Source organism: Hemitrygon akajei, chromosome 18 (assembly GCF_048418815.1).
Source record: "Hemitrygon akajei chromosome 18, sHemAka1.3, whole genome shotgun sequence".
Taxonomy (NCBI): domain Eukaryota; kingdom Metazoa; phylum Chordata; class Chondrichthyes; order Myliobatiformes; family Dasyatidae; genus Hemitrygon; species Hemitrygon akajei.
The window spans coordinates 48,875,917-48,894,786 of NC_133141.1; the positions used below are offsets into that span (position 1 = coordinate 48,875,917).

Sequence of the window (18,870 nt, forward strand, 5' to 3'; positions counted from 1 at the left end):
TCCATATCCAGATTTATATTACTTTAACTGCTTTAAAAATTATTTGTGGTTTGGCAGATACATAAATGCCAAGGCCTTGGGGCTTTGAATCCCTCATGCAATGGGTTCATTGTTTGCAACCCAGATGTCTTACAGATTCATCACATTTTTTTAGCTGATGAAACACTGCAAGTGATGTGGTTTAAAATGAATGTTTTTAAAAAAATTGAAGCACCATCCTAAGCTTTTACGTTTGCTGTAGTGAAAATTGCTAAAGATTATTCATAGAACTTTGATTATTTTCAACAAAAAGTAACCTCCAAGACCATACCATTTAAATCTTTGTCAAAGCAACAGTATATACAATAATACAAACAGAAAAATACAGGAAACTTTCAACCAACAAAGCTTTGATGAAGTCTTCGACCTGAAATGTTAACAGTTTCTTTTAACACAGATGCTTCCTGATCTGCTGATACTTTTCCAGCATTTTTGCTTTACAATAAATTTCCAGTATTGCAATTTTTAAAATTTTCATTAATAGAATCTGCTTTGCACTGACTTTGATTAAATTATGCTCTTCATTGAAAGGTTGGTACACACAATTTGAAATGAAATGGTAAATATTATGTATTTCAAGATCTAAGCTGATTTAATGACTCCTTAATGATCTTATTATTATGTAGAGCTATGATGATAAACATTAATTTTTAGAACAAAAATGTAACAATCATAAGAACTAATTGACTTAAAAACATAACTTCTCACAAAGTCAAAATATATTAATAACTATGTTAAATAAGTGCATTTGATCCAACAGAGATAGTATCAATTAAAATGGAAATGTTGCAACTCAATGAATACCATAAACAATTTTATCAGATGCTGAAGAACTATGAATGCTGAAAATTTATAATATTTTTGATATTCACAGAAACTGAATGGAAAAAAGACTAATTAATATTTCAGGTGAAGACTGATATTCTAATGGAGACCTGCTGTGTACATCTAGCCACATCATCTTACTTTAACACAGATAAATGCAGTTGTTAGAAAAGGCACACAACATATTCACTACATAAATAATAAAACAAAAAGAGCATTAATATTAATTTCAATGGGCCTATTTAGGATTTTAGACTATTTGAATTAATTCTGCTAACTTGTTTCCATTCTTTGTTGCAATTTGAAAAAAGTTTCACTCAATTGATTTACCTTTTATCTACAGAGATCATGGTTAATACAACATAACAAGCCTTTTTACCTCATGTTTAATGTTGATTCCTTGCAAAGTGCAAGTTAATATTCAACATTTTTAAAGGCCACTTAGGTTACAAGGACATGGGGAAGCACAAATGCCTTCATTATCAGTGGTTACAGAACTAGGAATTGTGATATGCCCCAGCTGCTCATACAAATTCACCACCTGCTCTCATGGCTGTACATGACCCTGATCAGGAGTCTAAGCAGGTGCTACACCTTGCCCAAGGGTGACCTGCAGGCTAGCGGAGGAAAGGAGTGTCTTGTACGTCCTTTGGTAGAGATGATTCTCTAACTGCCACACAACCTATCTATGCCTCTCATAATTCTAAACATTTATACAAGGTCATCCCTCATTCTCCTACATTCCAAGGAATAAAGACCTAGCCTGGCCAAACTCTCCTTATAACTCAGATCCTCTAGTCCAGGCAAAATTCTTGTAAATCTGTTCTGCACTCTTTTTAGTTTAACTACTTTCAGTAACTTTAAAAGAGGCTTTCATCTTTGGGATTGATGATTATGGCTTTGATATTGAAGGAGTCATGTGAAATATTGTTAAGCATGCAAAAGGCCATCACTTTAAGAGAATTTTGCTATTTAGTGCGAGGAACTTACTTGTTTTCAAGATTGCTTCATATCTATCAGACTTGAAAGGAGGAAATGCATGAAATTAAACAATAATCTGGCAAAAGTTGACTTTGATAGGTTTGACTGAAACTGCATCTTTTAAGTGGACAGGGTATATCATGTCTATCATTAGGAGGAAGGCCCACCAATCTAATTTTTAGAGCCCAGCAGATGACATACTTTGGGTTTCAAATTTTGGTTAATGAGCTTGATTTGCTAGCCCCTGCCAGCTTTGAACTTGCTGTAGATGCTGAAAGTGCAAATTCTTATCTTGAATGAGATAGCCTAGCATGATAATTACATATTGATGTGCAGTTTGAATCATTCTAAGAGTCTAAAATAATCAGTAAATTGTCTTTTAACACTGAAGAACTATTCAAATATTTTGATGCTAATGAAGACAATTGAGACAATGCAGAATTGGTCTATTTGTAAATGCACATGAAAAGGGACATTGATCAATAAATTTTAAATGAAAACATTGAAAGGAATTATGACTTAATTTTATGTAATGTTTTGAATATGGCATAGAAGGGGTAATTTCACTTGCCTCATCATTGAAATAATCCCACAATTTATGGACTTACTTTCAAGAACTCTTCATCTCATGTTCTCGATATTTATTGCTTATTTATATTTCTTTCTTTTTGTATTTGCAGTTTGTTGTCCTTTGCACACTAGTTGAATGCCCAAGTTGGTGTGGTCTTTCACTTTATTATGGTTATATTATATCATGAATTTACTGACTATGCTTGCATGAAAATTAATCTCAGGGTTGTATATGGTGCCATACATGTACTTTGTTAATAAGTTTACTTTGAATTTTGAAATACTTCTGTAAGCTTCAAAAAATGATCATATTCTCTATATATTGTGCATAAGCCATTCTTCAACCACAGTAACTAAAGAAAATTCTGCAGACACTAATTTAAAACATAGCAAGTGAATTGCAGCAGACATGGGATGCAATGTAATCGATATTCTGGGTTACTGAATTGGAAAGAGTTAAATGAAAAGCTGTAATTTAAGATCTAGTCTAACTTTCCACATTCCATTCTGCAAAAATGTTTGCAAGGCTCCAATTGCTATTATGCAAAACAGCAGCTTCCAAAGTTATAAGTGAAGAATAAAAAGCAGAATTGAAGGGACAATTCATAGTGTTATTTGATTCCCTTTTAAATCACGTCAAATATAAAGAAAACAAAGAATTGTGCTTAGTTTTACTTACCCCAAGTCCACCACAGGGTAGCAGGGCATACATTTTCTGTGTAATAGGACCTAGACAAACATTCCAACACAATACTCTTCAGTCAATGATGAAAGTTGACAAAGGAGTTCACTTTCATTTCTTGACAAGCAATATAAGATCCTTAAATAATATTTAGAATACAAGGCCTGTCAGTATATGATATTACTTTTCAGGTATTTTCAATTGTCAAAGTGTCTAATTTATAAACCTTCAAGCATTTATATCCCAACAATGTAACAAGCTCATTCTGCACAAGAAATCATATAGGAACAGCCTTCTTTAAAACCAGCAAGTAAATCGAATATGAAAAACTTGATACAAAGAGAACTCCTAACATGGACAATGAAAATGGAGTGCAACTGCTAATTTTTTGTCAAATTTGTTTTTCAGTTGGCCTTTAAGTGATGAAGTGCAAATTATGGACTGGTATACATACCTAGCAACTTCTTACTGTCCAGTTTCTGTCTGTTCAGAGGGCTGGTGCCATACAACAATGTGTGATGTTCTGAATGCACAGTTTGAATTTCATCCAAAGTTGCTTTTCTACCTCGGATCCGCTGCAAAAATAAGTACAGAATATTAACTCTTTGAGGTGTGAAACAGCATTTCCTTACCATAATAAAATATGGAGCTTTTAGCAATTTATTCCAATGGATACTTTAAATTAAAGGTCAAGGTAATCTCTAACATTTAGAATATTTGCCATGCAACCTTTTAACTTGTGAGGGCTTTGGAGATCAGAAAGTGAAAAATCTCTGAATCAGAGGATTTATCATTTAATTTGTACACAAGAAATTTGCTGGCTGGGAAATTGCAATGATGATAAATACAAGGAAGAAGTTTCCAAATTAATTTGTTTCCTGTGAATAATGGTTTCAAGCACGCTCCATAAATATGTATAAATCAGAGAAATCAGCAGCATAAGTATTAGTTATGACATTTATTAGCTAGTGTATATGGATGCCTCACAACTAAACACGTCACTTTTATGTTGATTTTGAAAGTTCATTATGTTTTCAGGTTCAAACTTCTAAGTTGATTGTTTTACATCCCCATTTTCCTGTTAATAGTTAAACATCAGAAATTTAAAACCACGGCATGCCCTGCAAGCTATCAGTACTACATCTTTTCTTCACTAACAGATAAAACAATTGCATGTATCTATTGATAAACATTCATTCTAAGATTCACCGCTGTGAGTGGAATGTTAGCTATATTTTTAAATTGTGGCACAATGACCTTTGCTGTTGGTTAAGGCTTCTGAATAGCAATTATTGCAAAACAGAACATAAAAATTTCTTAAGGGTAGAACAATAACTTTTTTGTTAAACTACTAAATATATATTAATTCAAGTAACGCTTAAAATTGATTTAAACTATTTCAAAGTTGTGCTGTCAATTTCATTTACATATTTGCTTGACTTTTTTTTTACAAAGTATACAATTTTCTGTCTTTCCAATGTTCTGTCTTTAATAGTGTTTTAGTGAAATTCTTGTGCGCACATGATGAATTTTCATAATGAAGATATAACATTGATAGAAGTACATCTAATAGGTACAATTACAACTATTCCTATATCATTTATGTACAGCTTAGTTACTCTGCTCAGAACAAGAAAGAATAATATAACTAGAATGCAGATGTATAGAAGATGTATATGTATTAACTAAATTTGCAAAATGATTTCAACAGGGATCTTATGTTTCAATCTAACAGAATTTATGTAGTCCAAATAACAGACAAAATACTCAAAAGTGCAAGCAACAAGTTTTAATTATTTGCAGATTTTCATGTAATTTATTTAATATAATAAATATTGCATAAATAAATAAAACAAATGAACATCCTCTAAGAGACAGCACACTACCTCAGCCAGTAGGTTTCCTAATAGATCACAATAGCAAGATGTCTAAACTTCACTGTCCAAGAATGTTTCTTCCATTTCTCATCATTTAAGCTTTGTATGTTATTATCTGTATGTTTATGGGGCATCTTTGCATTATGTCTCTTTATATATTGTGAAATAAACTAAAACCATTCATTAGATCTTAATCATCAACTCAAAGACATTTTAAATTCCAGGCTCAAGGTTATAAAGGACAACACACTCAACTTATGCTATCCCAATTCTGCCTTTATTTTGAATCAATAGATAGCAGGGGAGGGGGGTACTATGTAATGAAGATAAGCCACTTGGCAGGATTATGCTTGATCTGACCCACATCTTGCTTTTGCTCCATGCATTATCTCACAGCCCTACAAAACAAATCAAGTTCCAGGTCTTCCAACTGCAATCACTCTGTAAAACAGAGGCTCATGAGTAGTAACTGGGCCCTGAACACCATGGTGACCTTTTGATAGCTCATGCTGTCAAGGACCTTTTCAATGGCTCCTAAAAAATTAGAGACATTCAAAAAGAGTTGATTCAGATAATTAAAATATTTTAAAAACTTATTTAAAATGTATTTTGCTGCTGTAAATTAGGTAAAACATTACTATTAACTGAAATAATGAAAACCAACCATTTACTTTGTAAGTGATTGTAAGTGACAGATACATCAGGGACGTTTAAGAAACTCTTAGATAGGCACATCAATGAAAAAAATTGGAGGACGATGCAGGTAGAAAGGATTAGACTGATCTTGGAGAAGGTTAAAAGGTTGGCACAACATTGTGAGCTGAAGGGCCTGTATACTTTTTCCATCCAGGTTGGGAATCCTGAGCCATGTATGACAGCCGAGTAATGCTGAAGAATTAGATACAAACTATATCCAGCCCTTAGACATGGTGCTGTATTCAGTAGGGGATTGGGGACAGGCACAGATATTGCGAAAGTGATGACCGGTGCAACACAAAAAGTCTTCACAAAGTTGCTAGTTGAAGTGGAGCACAACCATTGATTACGGATTTTTACAGCACATTAACCCAAGGTATATCAGATGATTTTGAACTTTTATTTTTGCTTGCCACTTCTTTCCCAAATTTGTATTTTTATGTGGGTGCTGCAGTTTTGTCTTGATACTTGGATTACATATCATTCCTGACCTGTCAACAGAGTTCATAATGGAAATTTGCAAGTTTTCTTGGTACTTCTCCAAGTTTTAGTAATTTTAAACTTAATGATATTAAATGGTTAATTAGAAGCTCAGAATTTCTTGCCATATTCTGCAAACAGCCTTGAAAGAGTTGGCTGGACAATTCATAGAACTGACAAATAGACTGAGGGGTAATAGGTTCATATTCAATATGGTAATTGACAATCCTAATCTTAATCCTGAAAGAGGCGAGTTGATGTACAAATTCTACTGCACAACTGCTCATTCTTGCTGCCCAATACAATGTAAACAAAGGTTTTCAAAAGATCCTCGTCTTCTTTTTAGTTTTGCACAAGGTGGATATCTGCAACAACCAATGATTTGATCAAGACTTCAAATGTTTCTTTAAAATGCAATTATAGACCATTCCAGTAAAGCTGCAAATTGTCATTCAAAGCAAAGTAAATCATATATACAGCAAAGCAGTTACTTCTTTAAACAGTGAAAAATACCACTGATCGAATTTCAGTTTTGGATTAGATCAGTGTTATCTGTTGTTGTACATTTCACTCCTTTTCAGGTGCAGGGCCATATTTCCAAATTAATCAGTTTTGAGATTTTTGGCCTGCAAACAGATTCTTCAAATAAAATTCACATTGTTTGTTCATAATGATTATTTTAGGGCCATAGTTAAAATGCCAACATTTGCAAGTTGAAACAACCCTGTGTTATTCATTCACTTCTGGGAAACTGTACTTAACTAATGTATTTTTGGAAGGTATAAAACTATAGTCAACAGTTCCCCTGGCTTTCTTACCTCACACTTGTTGATTAACCCTGTTTCCTGAAGCCTAGACCAGATGCTCTGTATTCTTCCTGCATGCTCGGGATGGTTGTTAGTATTCCCACAAGTGCACTGGTGTTTCAGCATAAATGTATCATAAACCAAACCTACAGAGGAGCAAATTTAACACAAAGAGGAAAGATTAAAAGCATCATGTAACTCACTTTACTTACTTATTTAACTGTGCAACATGTATGAATCAGTCAAATAATATAGACTGATGGCAGATTAATGAACAACTTGGACACCATTTAAACAGAGCTGGTGCACAATTTGTAGATTTTATTGACTGCTTCTTGTTCTACAAATGCTTCCTAACCTCAAATCCTTTGATCTTAAGCAATACAAAGTTAACAATATTGCTTTTGCATTGAACTATAAACCGGAAGAAAGGATGGCGAAGAACAAGAGAGTACTGTTGAATTTATAGTATATGTGGCAATATTGACAACCACTCATCCAGTTATTCACCCTTTCTCATCTGAGGACAGAGAGACACAAACTTAAGGGTATATAGATTATTGAGATACTATTTGTCACTTGATAAAACAAAACATGAGAAAGCCATACATATAATGCAGATGCTAAAGGAGGTCATAATACTATTTAGTGAAACACATGTAACCAAAGACCTTTTTGGAGAATAGCTTTCCCACGAAATGCAACAGATAGCTTGTTCAGCAATAAGAACTTCTGTCTTGCTGGGTGCTAACATATGACTAGGCCACTGAGAGAAAATAGTGATTCTGATTAATTCTTTCATTGCTTCAAAGTATCCAACGCAAGATAGAGAAAAGTAATGAAAGCCTCCAAGTTTTAGAAGACTGTATTGCAAAGATATTGTCAAACTAACTCTGAAGTATACAGGTCTAAAAGCTACTTGATAGACAGTTGTGATGTCTGGAAGTCTATTCTACCAAGTCAAAATTCCATACCCGTCAACAGACATTGTTTGTGCACATCAAAGTGGCTACCTCCTTTCATGCAGCTGTGTGAGATTATCTAAAGTGGGAGTCCATCTTTTAGTGTCAAGGTTGCATTCTGCATTGTCATGCTTTGTTGTGGCTCTACAAGAGGGAAGACTATTATGAGAAATGTGTTACAGTCCATGATTAATGTTCAGTAATAGTATTGTCATGCTTAGATGTTGGGTTTATGCTGGAAGAGGTCAATGACCTAAAAAAGCAGGTCTTAATATAGCCCTTATTCTCTTCTAACAATACTTTCAGCTCCCTCTCTTACAACCGTCAGGATAAATCATAATAGTGTACCATAACGTATCTTTCAGAAAAAAAAATCACGTTTGCTTTATTCCTAACACACATTAATAAGTATTTTCTTTTCACGTCCTATTATTTGCGCAATCAGGAATTATTGCAAGAACCCTTTCCACACAACACACTTAAGATACAGCTTTAATTTCATTATCTTGCCTACCTCATTTGATTTTGTTTCTTTTTCAGCTTGCTGGGAGTCTGTGGCTAAACTCTTATAACTCTACTTGACATTTCAACAGCTACACACCAACTCGTGCTTTCTTTCTCCAGAACAAGACTACATTTATTGTGAAAGATTACAAAACATATCAGCTCTTATTCAGATGGCAAAGGCTATGCTAACCAGGACGTTGATGTTGTTGGGTTTCTGATGAGGGCATATCCAAATTATTTTCACCTTGGCAAGTACGCAAGTTTCACAAATTTTAGCTGCATGTTGAAGACAGCTAATTTTAACCATAATGTGCTGTATTGGCATTATTACTTGCTATAACACAGAGCTTGCAATGCTCCTAAATTGGTAGCCACTTAGTCATGTTGTTAATTGTAGTCTTCCAAAACACACTTTGACATAACCCAATACAGCACAGAAGCTGACTCTGCACAAGTGGACTCTCTGAACCACTTTCACAATCAATGAGTCTTTGCACTCATGGTCTATCAAAGCTATGTATGACCTTTGACACAGCCATACAGCAACAATTGAGACATGTTTTAAAGATATAAAATACTTATAACTATTATTTTAGATTTAAAACTATGAAAACACATTCACAGACTAAAAATCAATCTCAAACGTTGAATATAGCCAGATGCGCAACTTTTTAACTCCTCAACTTTCCTCTGGCAGTCTATTTCCCCTAGTGGGGACCACAATGGTTTCAGTAGGTTTAACCTGACACATACTCAATAGGTAGGCTTTACAACCCAAGAGCTCATGCTGTCGTTTCGGATTCCACAAGTAGTCCACTGGCACTGGAACACAAGGGCAATGCTAGAAATCAGTGGTGGATGCCAAGGGCTGGAAACCAGGATTTTTGCTGGGATCTCGAGGCAAGTCCTGGAAATAAGAGCTAACATAATAGCACAAGGTCTACCCCAGAGTTAATCCTGATGGGGCTTTGTGCAGGACTTCAAGACTGAGACTTAAGCAGTTCATACCTGTCACTGTTATGAATTATACCTGGGCTATTCGGAGGGATGTACAAGCCTTTATGTAAAAATGACCTCATGTAACTATCTTGGTATATTGATGGATTGTTCAAACAGCGAAATACTTGAGCATCCAGGATAAAATGATAATGATAGAAACATGGATACGCTGCACAATCCTAATACTGCAATAAGGGATTAATTGGTCATTAACAGTGGTAGTACTCCTAATTCATACTGTAAGTGCTGTCCATTGTCCCAGCTGTGTGATCTGTCTGCAGTTAATAAGTTCATGAAGAGGAGGGAAACTAATTGCTACTCAAAACTGCCAACCATTATTTCACTGACAATTAAGATTAGCATGACAAAAAGGGCAACACTGGCCTTTATACTGTAGACAGACAGACAAGAAGATGCTTTCTTCAAAGTCACTAAGACTCCTTACCGAAACCACATATCCTTCCTTATGTGGGAAGATGCTACTTAAGTAGAGGGTTGTGGGAATACTGACAGGTAGTAAAGCAAAATATAGCCCCTGGTCCACCAGGTTCTGTAAGAGTGCAAGAAGAAGTGTGCTTTTTGATGTGCTACTCTTCAAACAGACAAAGGAAACTAACTCTTGGCTTAACCATTTGATGTGCAGGACATGGCCTCCTTCAAGAAATCCCTTTAATTTGTTTTTCATCTTTTTACAGCTGCCCTTTAAAACAGGCTATGAGAATTCTGTTAGTTTTCTTACTCAAAGCTTTCCCTCAATCTAAAAGAAAAACATTGGTAGACCCAAAGTAGAAAGAGCTCAGGGGCTAAGACAAAAACAAAATAAGGAAGTTGCAATTCCCCATTTCTCATTCTGCAATCCAACAGTACCACGTAACAGATCCTTTGATGAATTGCTTGTATTTTTAAATTACTTCAGAGGCACTGAGAATGAACTCACTTAACCTCACTGGTAAGTTAATTACTGGCTAGGTCATTGACAATTCATTTCAAATTCTGTTAGATGCCGCTTCAATTTGCACACACTAAGTCCCCGTTAATCTTTGGCGGACACTTCAACTTACTAAATTAGTGAAGGGCAAAATGCAGCCATTTTAACTACCAAACCACCAGACCAAACAATTCAAATTGGATGCACACTGTTGCACCTGTTTCATTTGTCTGTTCCTTACTCATCCATGAGGAGAAGCTGATAGGGTTTTCCATCATGTACTGAAGGAAAGCAGGTTTCATGACTATTCGAGTAGTAATATATAAAGTAGCCATATTCATAAAGAATTTGACTATGAATTTAAAAAACTGCTGTCATTTATTAAAATGAATCATTGAAGATCATTGAAATTACTTAAGCTCATCTGCAAGCAATTCTAGTCCTAGAGTTCTGTGAACTCTGTATCCCTGCAATTCACAACTTTTATGGATTTTGGACTCCTTTCACCCCATCAATTGCACCTGGACCCCAAGTTCTGAAACTTCTTTCCTAATCTCTCCACCTGTCTCATTAAATTCCACCCCCTTGAACACGGTTTCTCTAACAATGCCTTATCTTTTGCCTTGGTGTCAATATTGTTGTGATTATATAGTCTATGTATATGGGATGTCTTTCTACATTCAAGGCACTATATAAACATAAACTTGGAATATTGGTACAGAAACTGCTTTTGATTAACTTCTCTTATTAAATAGAACATGTGATATTAAGATGAAGGATTGCTCTTTGGTCATGCTTAGGTGAGAGAAGATTTTATGAACACCATCAAGACGTTGGTTGGTAAGATGCAACGGATCTTTGATGCACTAAACTTAACCAACATGCATTATTTGTGCAAATAAATCCGCCTTGCAGATATTGTCACCATTGGTCATCTTTTACTGTTGGGAATAATCACCAGCAGACTTCCCGGCGTAACACGTGGGACATTTTTTTTCTGTTAAGATATGAAGGACACATGCTTTCACAATTTGTGTGGCAATGCTATGCATGTAATGCAACATCCAGCCTTGGCAGACATCAAAATCTTTCTTTTTCATCATGAAATGAAATACTTAATTACAACAAAATCATACACAAGCATAAACTGTCATTGACAATGTCCAGAAAAGATTCATGAAGTAGTAGGAAGAAAATCGTGTTGGAGTGTTCCAAGTAATCATAGCATATTCTGACCAAAGAAATTAGAAACAAAATAATCAAAGACAAGAATGGGTAACACAACAAAGTGAATTATTTCCATTCAACAGAACTTGCATGAACAGAGATAATGCTTCTAAAACACATGAATACAATTAGAAAAAAATTAGCAGCTGATAGCTTTATTTAGATTGCCGCCCACAGAAATTTTTTTATTAGAGGGTTATTCTGTAACTGGAACAAGTTGCTTTCATCTTTGATTGGTAATTTCATACATTGTGATCAATATCGTAATTTAAATGCAAAGTCTAATTACAATTCCACTTGTTAGGTACTTTGAGGGTCAATTCTGCTACATTTCAAGAAATTCAAAGAAAAGCAGCTGCAAGTCTCAATCATTGCATTAATATAAATCCCTAACATTTGAATGGTTTATTTTTCATATACTTGCTTCCAATAGATTCCTTTCTAAATAGATTCTTTCAAAGAATCACCTAGAAATTAGGTCATACAGTACTACATTGGTCCTGAGCAATTTACAAATGCTGTTCAATAATAAATTTTTCTCTGTCCTTTCACATCACCCCAGAAATTCAACTAGACACTTGCCATCAAGTCACACTCAAGGGAGAAATGATTCTTCATTTATATCATGCTCCTTTTCCAGCCTTCCAAGGAGAGGTGTGAAAAATTAGATCAGGAAGTCCTTGAAGCAACAATTATTCGGTTCTTATGGGACAAGTTATCCATCTTCCACTTTCTGACTGTGACCCGCCAAGTACTAGACCAAACTATTATCCCTTGGAATTTCCTCCTAGCCCCATCCCACAGGTGGCAAAAGCCCACCTACCAGAAAATAAGTCTCACTGCTACCTTCTAACCTGTCTCAAGGCTAATGCATTGACCCACCAGTTACCAACATCAAAATCCTGAATTCCCCAACTTAACAGCCTTTATTGTCCCCAGTAGTTGCTGACTTATTTCACCTACCAACTTTTCTGGCGAATCACCAATTTCTACCATTCCCCCAAAGATTAGCCCAGGTTGATCACAACACTCACTGATCTCCTTCCAACCTTCTGATTGGTCTAGGCCCAATTCCCTAAAACCCTCAAATCTCCAATTAGCTCAAGACATACCTCACAATCTACTGATTTTGTCTTTTCACCTCATCCTGACCCCCCAATCATTCTCTTTCCCATTAAGTCGGCTAAGTGACATCCCTAATCTTTCAAACAGCCCGGTGAGCTTGTGATATGCCCATCTCCCTAACCCTTTATTTGTCCATTAAGTAATCACCATGTGACCTTCAAATCTGAACCTGCCATCCTTTGCCTTGGACACTTCCAAGGTCCAGATTGGGTCTATGACTACAAAATTTCATTTCACAAAATGTGTAAATCAATCTAGTTTTTAAATTTGATAATGTTTACAGTTTTTTTTTTAGTTTGTGGGAACTGGCCCACAACCAAATTTCTAGGTCTATTGTCTTCTAACTAATTCACATTAGCGCAGATGTTACTTTGAGATCTTGAAGCTATTTCTGAGGTTTCCTTACCAGTAGTGAAAAGGTGCTTGACAGGTTTCTCAGTACTAGGATTTTTTAAGTTTGCAGTTGCTGGAGAGGACTGGGCTCTGCAGAGTGGTTGATGCCTGTCCGTCACAGACATGCTTCCCATAGCTACAGAAGCCTGATACACATGAAGCTTTTGCATGCGCTGCTGGTCCAAGAATTGCTGCTGTAAAAATTGAAAACAAAATGCTGAACTTACTTTTTATTACAATAAAAAATGCAAATAAAGATAGTTCAAGTAAAAAAAATAATTAAATCACTGAAAGTTTTAAGAGGAAAAAAGTACTTTCTCCAGGGTCGATGAAATGAAAAAAAAAATGGCCTTTCTCTTCATCTAGCTCACTATAACAACAAACATATGGATTTTTCAAAGTTGCGTTTCTTTCCACACTTGACATCTTACAACTTTTGAATTATTTCATTATTAAATAACCTTGTGTTATTGGCATCCTTACCTAATGTTTAAAGATCAACGTTCTCTCAAAGAAAACCATTATCTGGACCTACATTTTTTTTTAACCCATATATACATAAAACCACAATGATAGTTTTTATTTCTCTCAAAATTATTTTCCAGTTTCTCTAGATGAAGGTGTGGAAATGATCCTACTCTTTAACAGTTGTGTTAGTACAAATATAAGTGATAAGAAACACCATTATACCCATTGAACATTTTTTCTTTGGGGATATTGTAATACTTAGCTTCTTCCAAAAGCCAGACCAAGGTTAGAAGATTCATAATTGCAAGCTATTTGCGCCATGTAAGTAAAAACTAATCAAACTAGGGTTTCCGCATTTATCCCTAGGAAACCAAAGTATCATTTTATTTAAGCATTAACTGAATCCTCTTAATGATGTTTAAGACTCAATTAAGATAACTTAATTGATACTTTCTATCAAGTAGTTTATCGGAAGGGTACCTTAATTAATTATATATTTTATTGGGATACAGCCCTTCGAGCCATGCTGCCCAGCGACCCTGATTTAACCTCAACTTAATCACGGGACAATTTACAATGGCCAATTAACCTACCAACTGGTGTGTCTTTGGACTGTGGGAGAAAACCAGCACACCTGAGGAAAACCCACGCATTCCACAGGGAGGACATACAGACTCCTTACAGATGATGTTGAAACTGAACTCTGTACTCCGACGCCTAGCTCTAACAGTGTTGGAGCTGTAACTGCTATGCTACTGTAGCACCCAAGGTCGGACTGACAGTCAGATTTCTGTCTGGTAAGGAAACAATATAGGTAACAAACATCGACCCCCCCCCCCTTAAGTTTTGTCTTCGTTCTTTTATTCTGCTTAGAGCTTTTGTTGACGATCATGTCAAGAGCTGGAGTTTACCTTATACAGAAAATATTTATGCAATTTTTGGCTGACTGCACCTATATGCAGAAAGAGGTCATTCTAACCCTTTTACTTCACTATAAAGCAGGTTAAGTTTGGATACTTACCAAATCTGAACGAGATATTATCCTACTCGTTATTTGTAGGAAGTTTTACATTTAATAAAAATCAAGATTTGTGGCTAAGGCAGATTGTTAACTCCTTTTCCCTAATATTCATCCCTTCCTAAATCTGCCTTAAATCCAATTACTGCAGAAAGACCTATTGAGCAACATTATAACACACAAAAAATGCCCAAAGCAAATCAGCATTTATCATAAACCTTTTTAGCTGCTGTCAAAAGCAGGAAATCTGAAAAGATGATTCGCTGTTTCTGAAGGAAGACATTTGATGTAAATACTAGATCCTTTGTACTCAGAGGTTGGAGGCCAAAATATCATATGAAAAAAATCAGTTGCCTTTTTCATTATGTTGGGGAAAAAAATTGAGCTTGTGGCCAAGTCTTTTGAAGAATGCCAAAAGTCAATGACAGACATCTTAAAATTCCCCAGTCTATTTATCCAATATGTTTACTTAGGAGACGCTATAAGTTAACTTTGAAAATATTTTAATATTGCCAACAGGACAATGTCAGACAGCAAAGAATAAAACAAAAAAGCATCTGTTCCATATAAACTGCTTGGACTTACATACCAATATAGAAGGGAAAGGCAGTGACAGCCTTTCCACACAGAAGGGAATTCCACCCAAAGAATGTTACTTGAGATTGTTCATTTTCTCACTTACTGAATATATGTAGCTTTCTTGACATTATACTTAAAGAGGCATAGGATTTTATTTGCTCCAATTAACTCTTTTCCCTGTATCTTTTCACTTGTGTGGCAAGCACACAGCTGTATAATTACAACAGAGCAGTTTTCTATTAATATCATTTAATGATCTTTATTTTCTTGACTTCCAAAAAATTAACAATCTCAACATCAGGTCAAAGTATGACAGCAGTTTTTCATTTAATATGCAAATAATTACAGCTATTTAGAAACATGTCATTTTAGTTCTGGAATTTAGGCTCCATTCCAAGTCAGGAGAAAGATTTAAAAAGATCCTCAACTTGCTGGTGGTTCAAAGAATTAGAACCAAATTGAATTTGATTAGATGCAAACCTCTTTTGCTGGTTACAAATGTACAGCATATATAATTAAACTTCCAATTCTAATAAGCCTGCAGTGACATTCTCATGGATGTTTAAGACGATGTATAATATATTTCTTACTATACTTGTAGAGAAAGTTTAAAGAAATGTTGATTTAGTTTTGAACAAATGATAGGAGTACCCATTCAGTCACTCAAGTTATTCAATTAGAACATGACTGATCAGTACCACAACTCCATTTACAAAACTGCTTTCTGTACCTTTTAGTCCTTGTACCTAACAAAAAAGTTACCAATCTCAGTTTGAGGTTTTCTACTGACATAGACCCAACCCGTTTTTAGAGGAGCTCCAGACTTCCATCACCTGTCTTGTGAAGAAATATTTCCTGACATTACCTTGACCATGCTGAGGAAGGACTTTATATCAATTTTAAAAAAACCAGTCACTGAAGGTTATGATTTTGCTATCTGTCGAATTAAGTATTCCAGTCACTTAAACACTTGCCTTACCTTTCAGAGCAAATAACCTTGTCTATGCGATATTTCTTGTTTACCATTTTGGTGAATGGATGCTTTAACCACTCCAAGGTCAACATATCCTTCTCAGAGTCATACAGCATGGAAGCAGGCACTTTGACCCAACTCATCCATGCTGACCAACTCATCTAAGCTAGTCCTACTTGTTCAGATTTAGCTCATATCCCTCTGAACCTTTCCTATCCATGAACCTGACCCCACAGGTCTCTTTTAAATCTTTCCCCTCACACCTTAAATCAATGATCTTTAGTTTCTGATACCCTTTCCCTGGGGACAAAGATTGAGTGCATTCACCCGATCTCATGATTTCGTATATATCACTTTGTCACCGCTCAGTCTCTTATGTTCCAATGAATTGAATGAATCAAACACCTCATATACCGTCTGGGTTGTCTCCAGCCCCTTGGTATGAACATCAAATTCTCCAACTTCCGGTAATTCCCTCCCTCTCCCTTCCACCATCCCACTTTCACTCTGCCTCCTCTTCCAGCTGCCTATTACCTCTCTCATGATTCTGCTTTCCTCTACTACCCATAGTGCTTTCCCTTTACATTCCTTCTTCACCTTTCCTGCCTATCCCCTCCCTGCTTCCCCTCCCCCACCCCTTGATCTTTCCTCTGATTGGTTTTTCACCTGGCACCTTCCACCCTCCCCCCACCTTCTTTATAGGGCCCCTGCCCCCTCCTCCTTCAGTCACGACGAAGGGTCTCGGCCCAAAACGTTGACTGCTCATTTCAATGGATGTTGCCCGATCTGCTGAGTTCATCCAGCTTTTGTACGTGTTGATTCCAATGAATGTCTGCCCAACCCCTCACTGTAACTCAGTCCCTCAACATTCACTCGGGTACTCAGAATTGAATGCACAACTCTTAATCGAGAATTATAGACAATTAGATACTGGTTCATATCTCTAATTTCCTTCAGATTACAACTTTTCACACTTTAATGGAGATTTTCAGGTTGACAGGGTATTAAATACAGTCAATTCCCCACTGGAAAAGGGAAAGATAGTACATGAAACACACCCAGTGGATTCCATCAGATTAAGTGATAAATTCTTACAAGTACTGGTCACTAAAAACCTTAGGTGGAGAGATTTGTGGAACTAAAAGGAAACAACATGCATCTATTTACTTCAAGGACGATTTTTCTTTCTTAAGCAAGTCGAAACTGTGAGGAAACATGTATATTTACTTGCAGCTTTTGCTTCTATTTTCTCAACATTACAGCCAAGACTCGCTATTATGCAATAATCAAAAGTGTATCGCCTGAAACATCTTTTCCATAGATGCTGCCTGACCTGCTGAGTTCCTCCAGCATTTTGTTTATGTTGCTTATCCTTGATTGATCCATTGCAATTTTCATTATTACAAACATTTTATTATGACAAACCAATTTTTCTGTAATTCAGAAATGAACAATTTCAATGAGGGTCAATTATTTTTATTTAAAGATACAGCGCAGAATAGGACCTTCGAGCTGCACTGTCCAGCAACTCCCAATTTAACCCTAGCCTTATCATGGGACAACTTATAATGACCAATTAACTTACTAATCCATTTGTCTTTGGACTGTGGAAGGAAACTGGAGCACCTGGAAGAAATCCACACAATCGCGGGAAGGAGGTACAGACTCCTTATAGACAATATCGGAACTGAACTCCGAACTCCAATACCCCAAGCTGTAAAAGCATCCTGCTAACTGCTATGCTACCAATAACATGAACATTTATTTACTGTCTTCTCCTGTGTAGTTACAATGGTACAGAATCAGAATTTCCTACATCCAATGACTAGATCTGATGGCAGTGAAATATCAATGGATGTTACATTGCTTGACAAAGTGTTTTGCAAGTGTCAACAGAAGAGATTTACCTCCCCAGTTTCCAAAGCAAATCTCTTAAGTGGGCTCCTACAATGAACTGGCAGGTGCATTCTGAAAGGCAATGCTTTGGTTTGATTATTGTGGAGAGAATACATGCACACAGTTTTCTTTTTGAAGACTGGTTGTCTTCTGAAAACTGCTGAAAAAATTAAACACTGCTTCAAGAATTAAAACCAGGCATAAGTTAGGAAACACTTATTTCAAGAAAGCGATAGCAATTTGGATTTTTTCCCCTGCAACTGATAATTTTATTATGCAAATTGATAAGTTTTAAGATAAGATTAATAATGGGGCTAGAATTTTGTTCCTACAAGTTTACATGTGACCTATCCAGAATCCCATCATGTTTTTTAGAAATTTGACTAGTTTCAAATTCCATGACCTTCAATAGAAACTACATTGTTTTTCTGGCAGTGTTAATAAGTTTACCAATTATGATGATTTTAATGATTTGTTCATTCTTTGACCTAAATCTATATGTCCTACCCATTTCACTTTATATTGACTGGTCTCTAGTCAAGAAGTCTTTATCTAGCTTCTCTTTTGCATACAAAGATATCATTAGCTATCTGTCTTGCTTCTTCAAAGGAACTTCTGTATATATTGTACATATAAAGTAGTGCTTCTTTTACTTACCCTAGACTTGGGGACTTCTAATAATCTATTTTCTTAGTTTTTATTTCAATGGATTACATTCTCAAGACAACTACAAATTTCTTTAATGATAAATGACTTGTTTTGGAATATTTCTGCTATTTTTCCATTACCAGTATGTTTACTTTATTCATTGGTTTTTAGTTGTTCATTTCCTCCTTTGT

The 18,870-nt window shown here is 35.7% G+C and overlaps 1 protein-coding gene across 15 annotated transcripts in view; it reads right to left on the minus strand.

Annotated features, from left to right (window-relative positions):
- hdac5 (histone deacetylase 5) overlaps window positions 1-18,870 on the minus strand; it is a 321,402-nt gene that overhangs the window by 39,798 nt on the left and 262,734 nt on the right. For 14 of the 15 annotated variants that reach the window (XM_073071644.1, XM_073071647.1, XM_073071643.1 and 11 more), the window contains 4 exons: window positions 13,111-13,291; window positions 6,969-7,102; window positions 3,552-3,672; window positions 3,095-3,144 (listed from right to left, as the gene is read on the minus strand). In XM_073071644.1, coding sequence (XP_072927745.1) covers window positions 3,095-3,144; window positions 3,552-3,672; window positions 6,969-7,102; window positions 13,111-13,291 — 486 coding nt within the window. Of the gene's footprint in view, window positions 1-3,094; window positions 3,145-3,551; window positions 3,673-6,968; window positions 7,103-13,110; window positions 13,292-18,870 lie in introns of those variants that run through there. The other variant, XR_012102062.1, reaches the window with a different exon arrangement.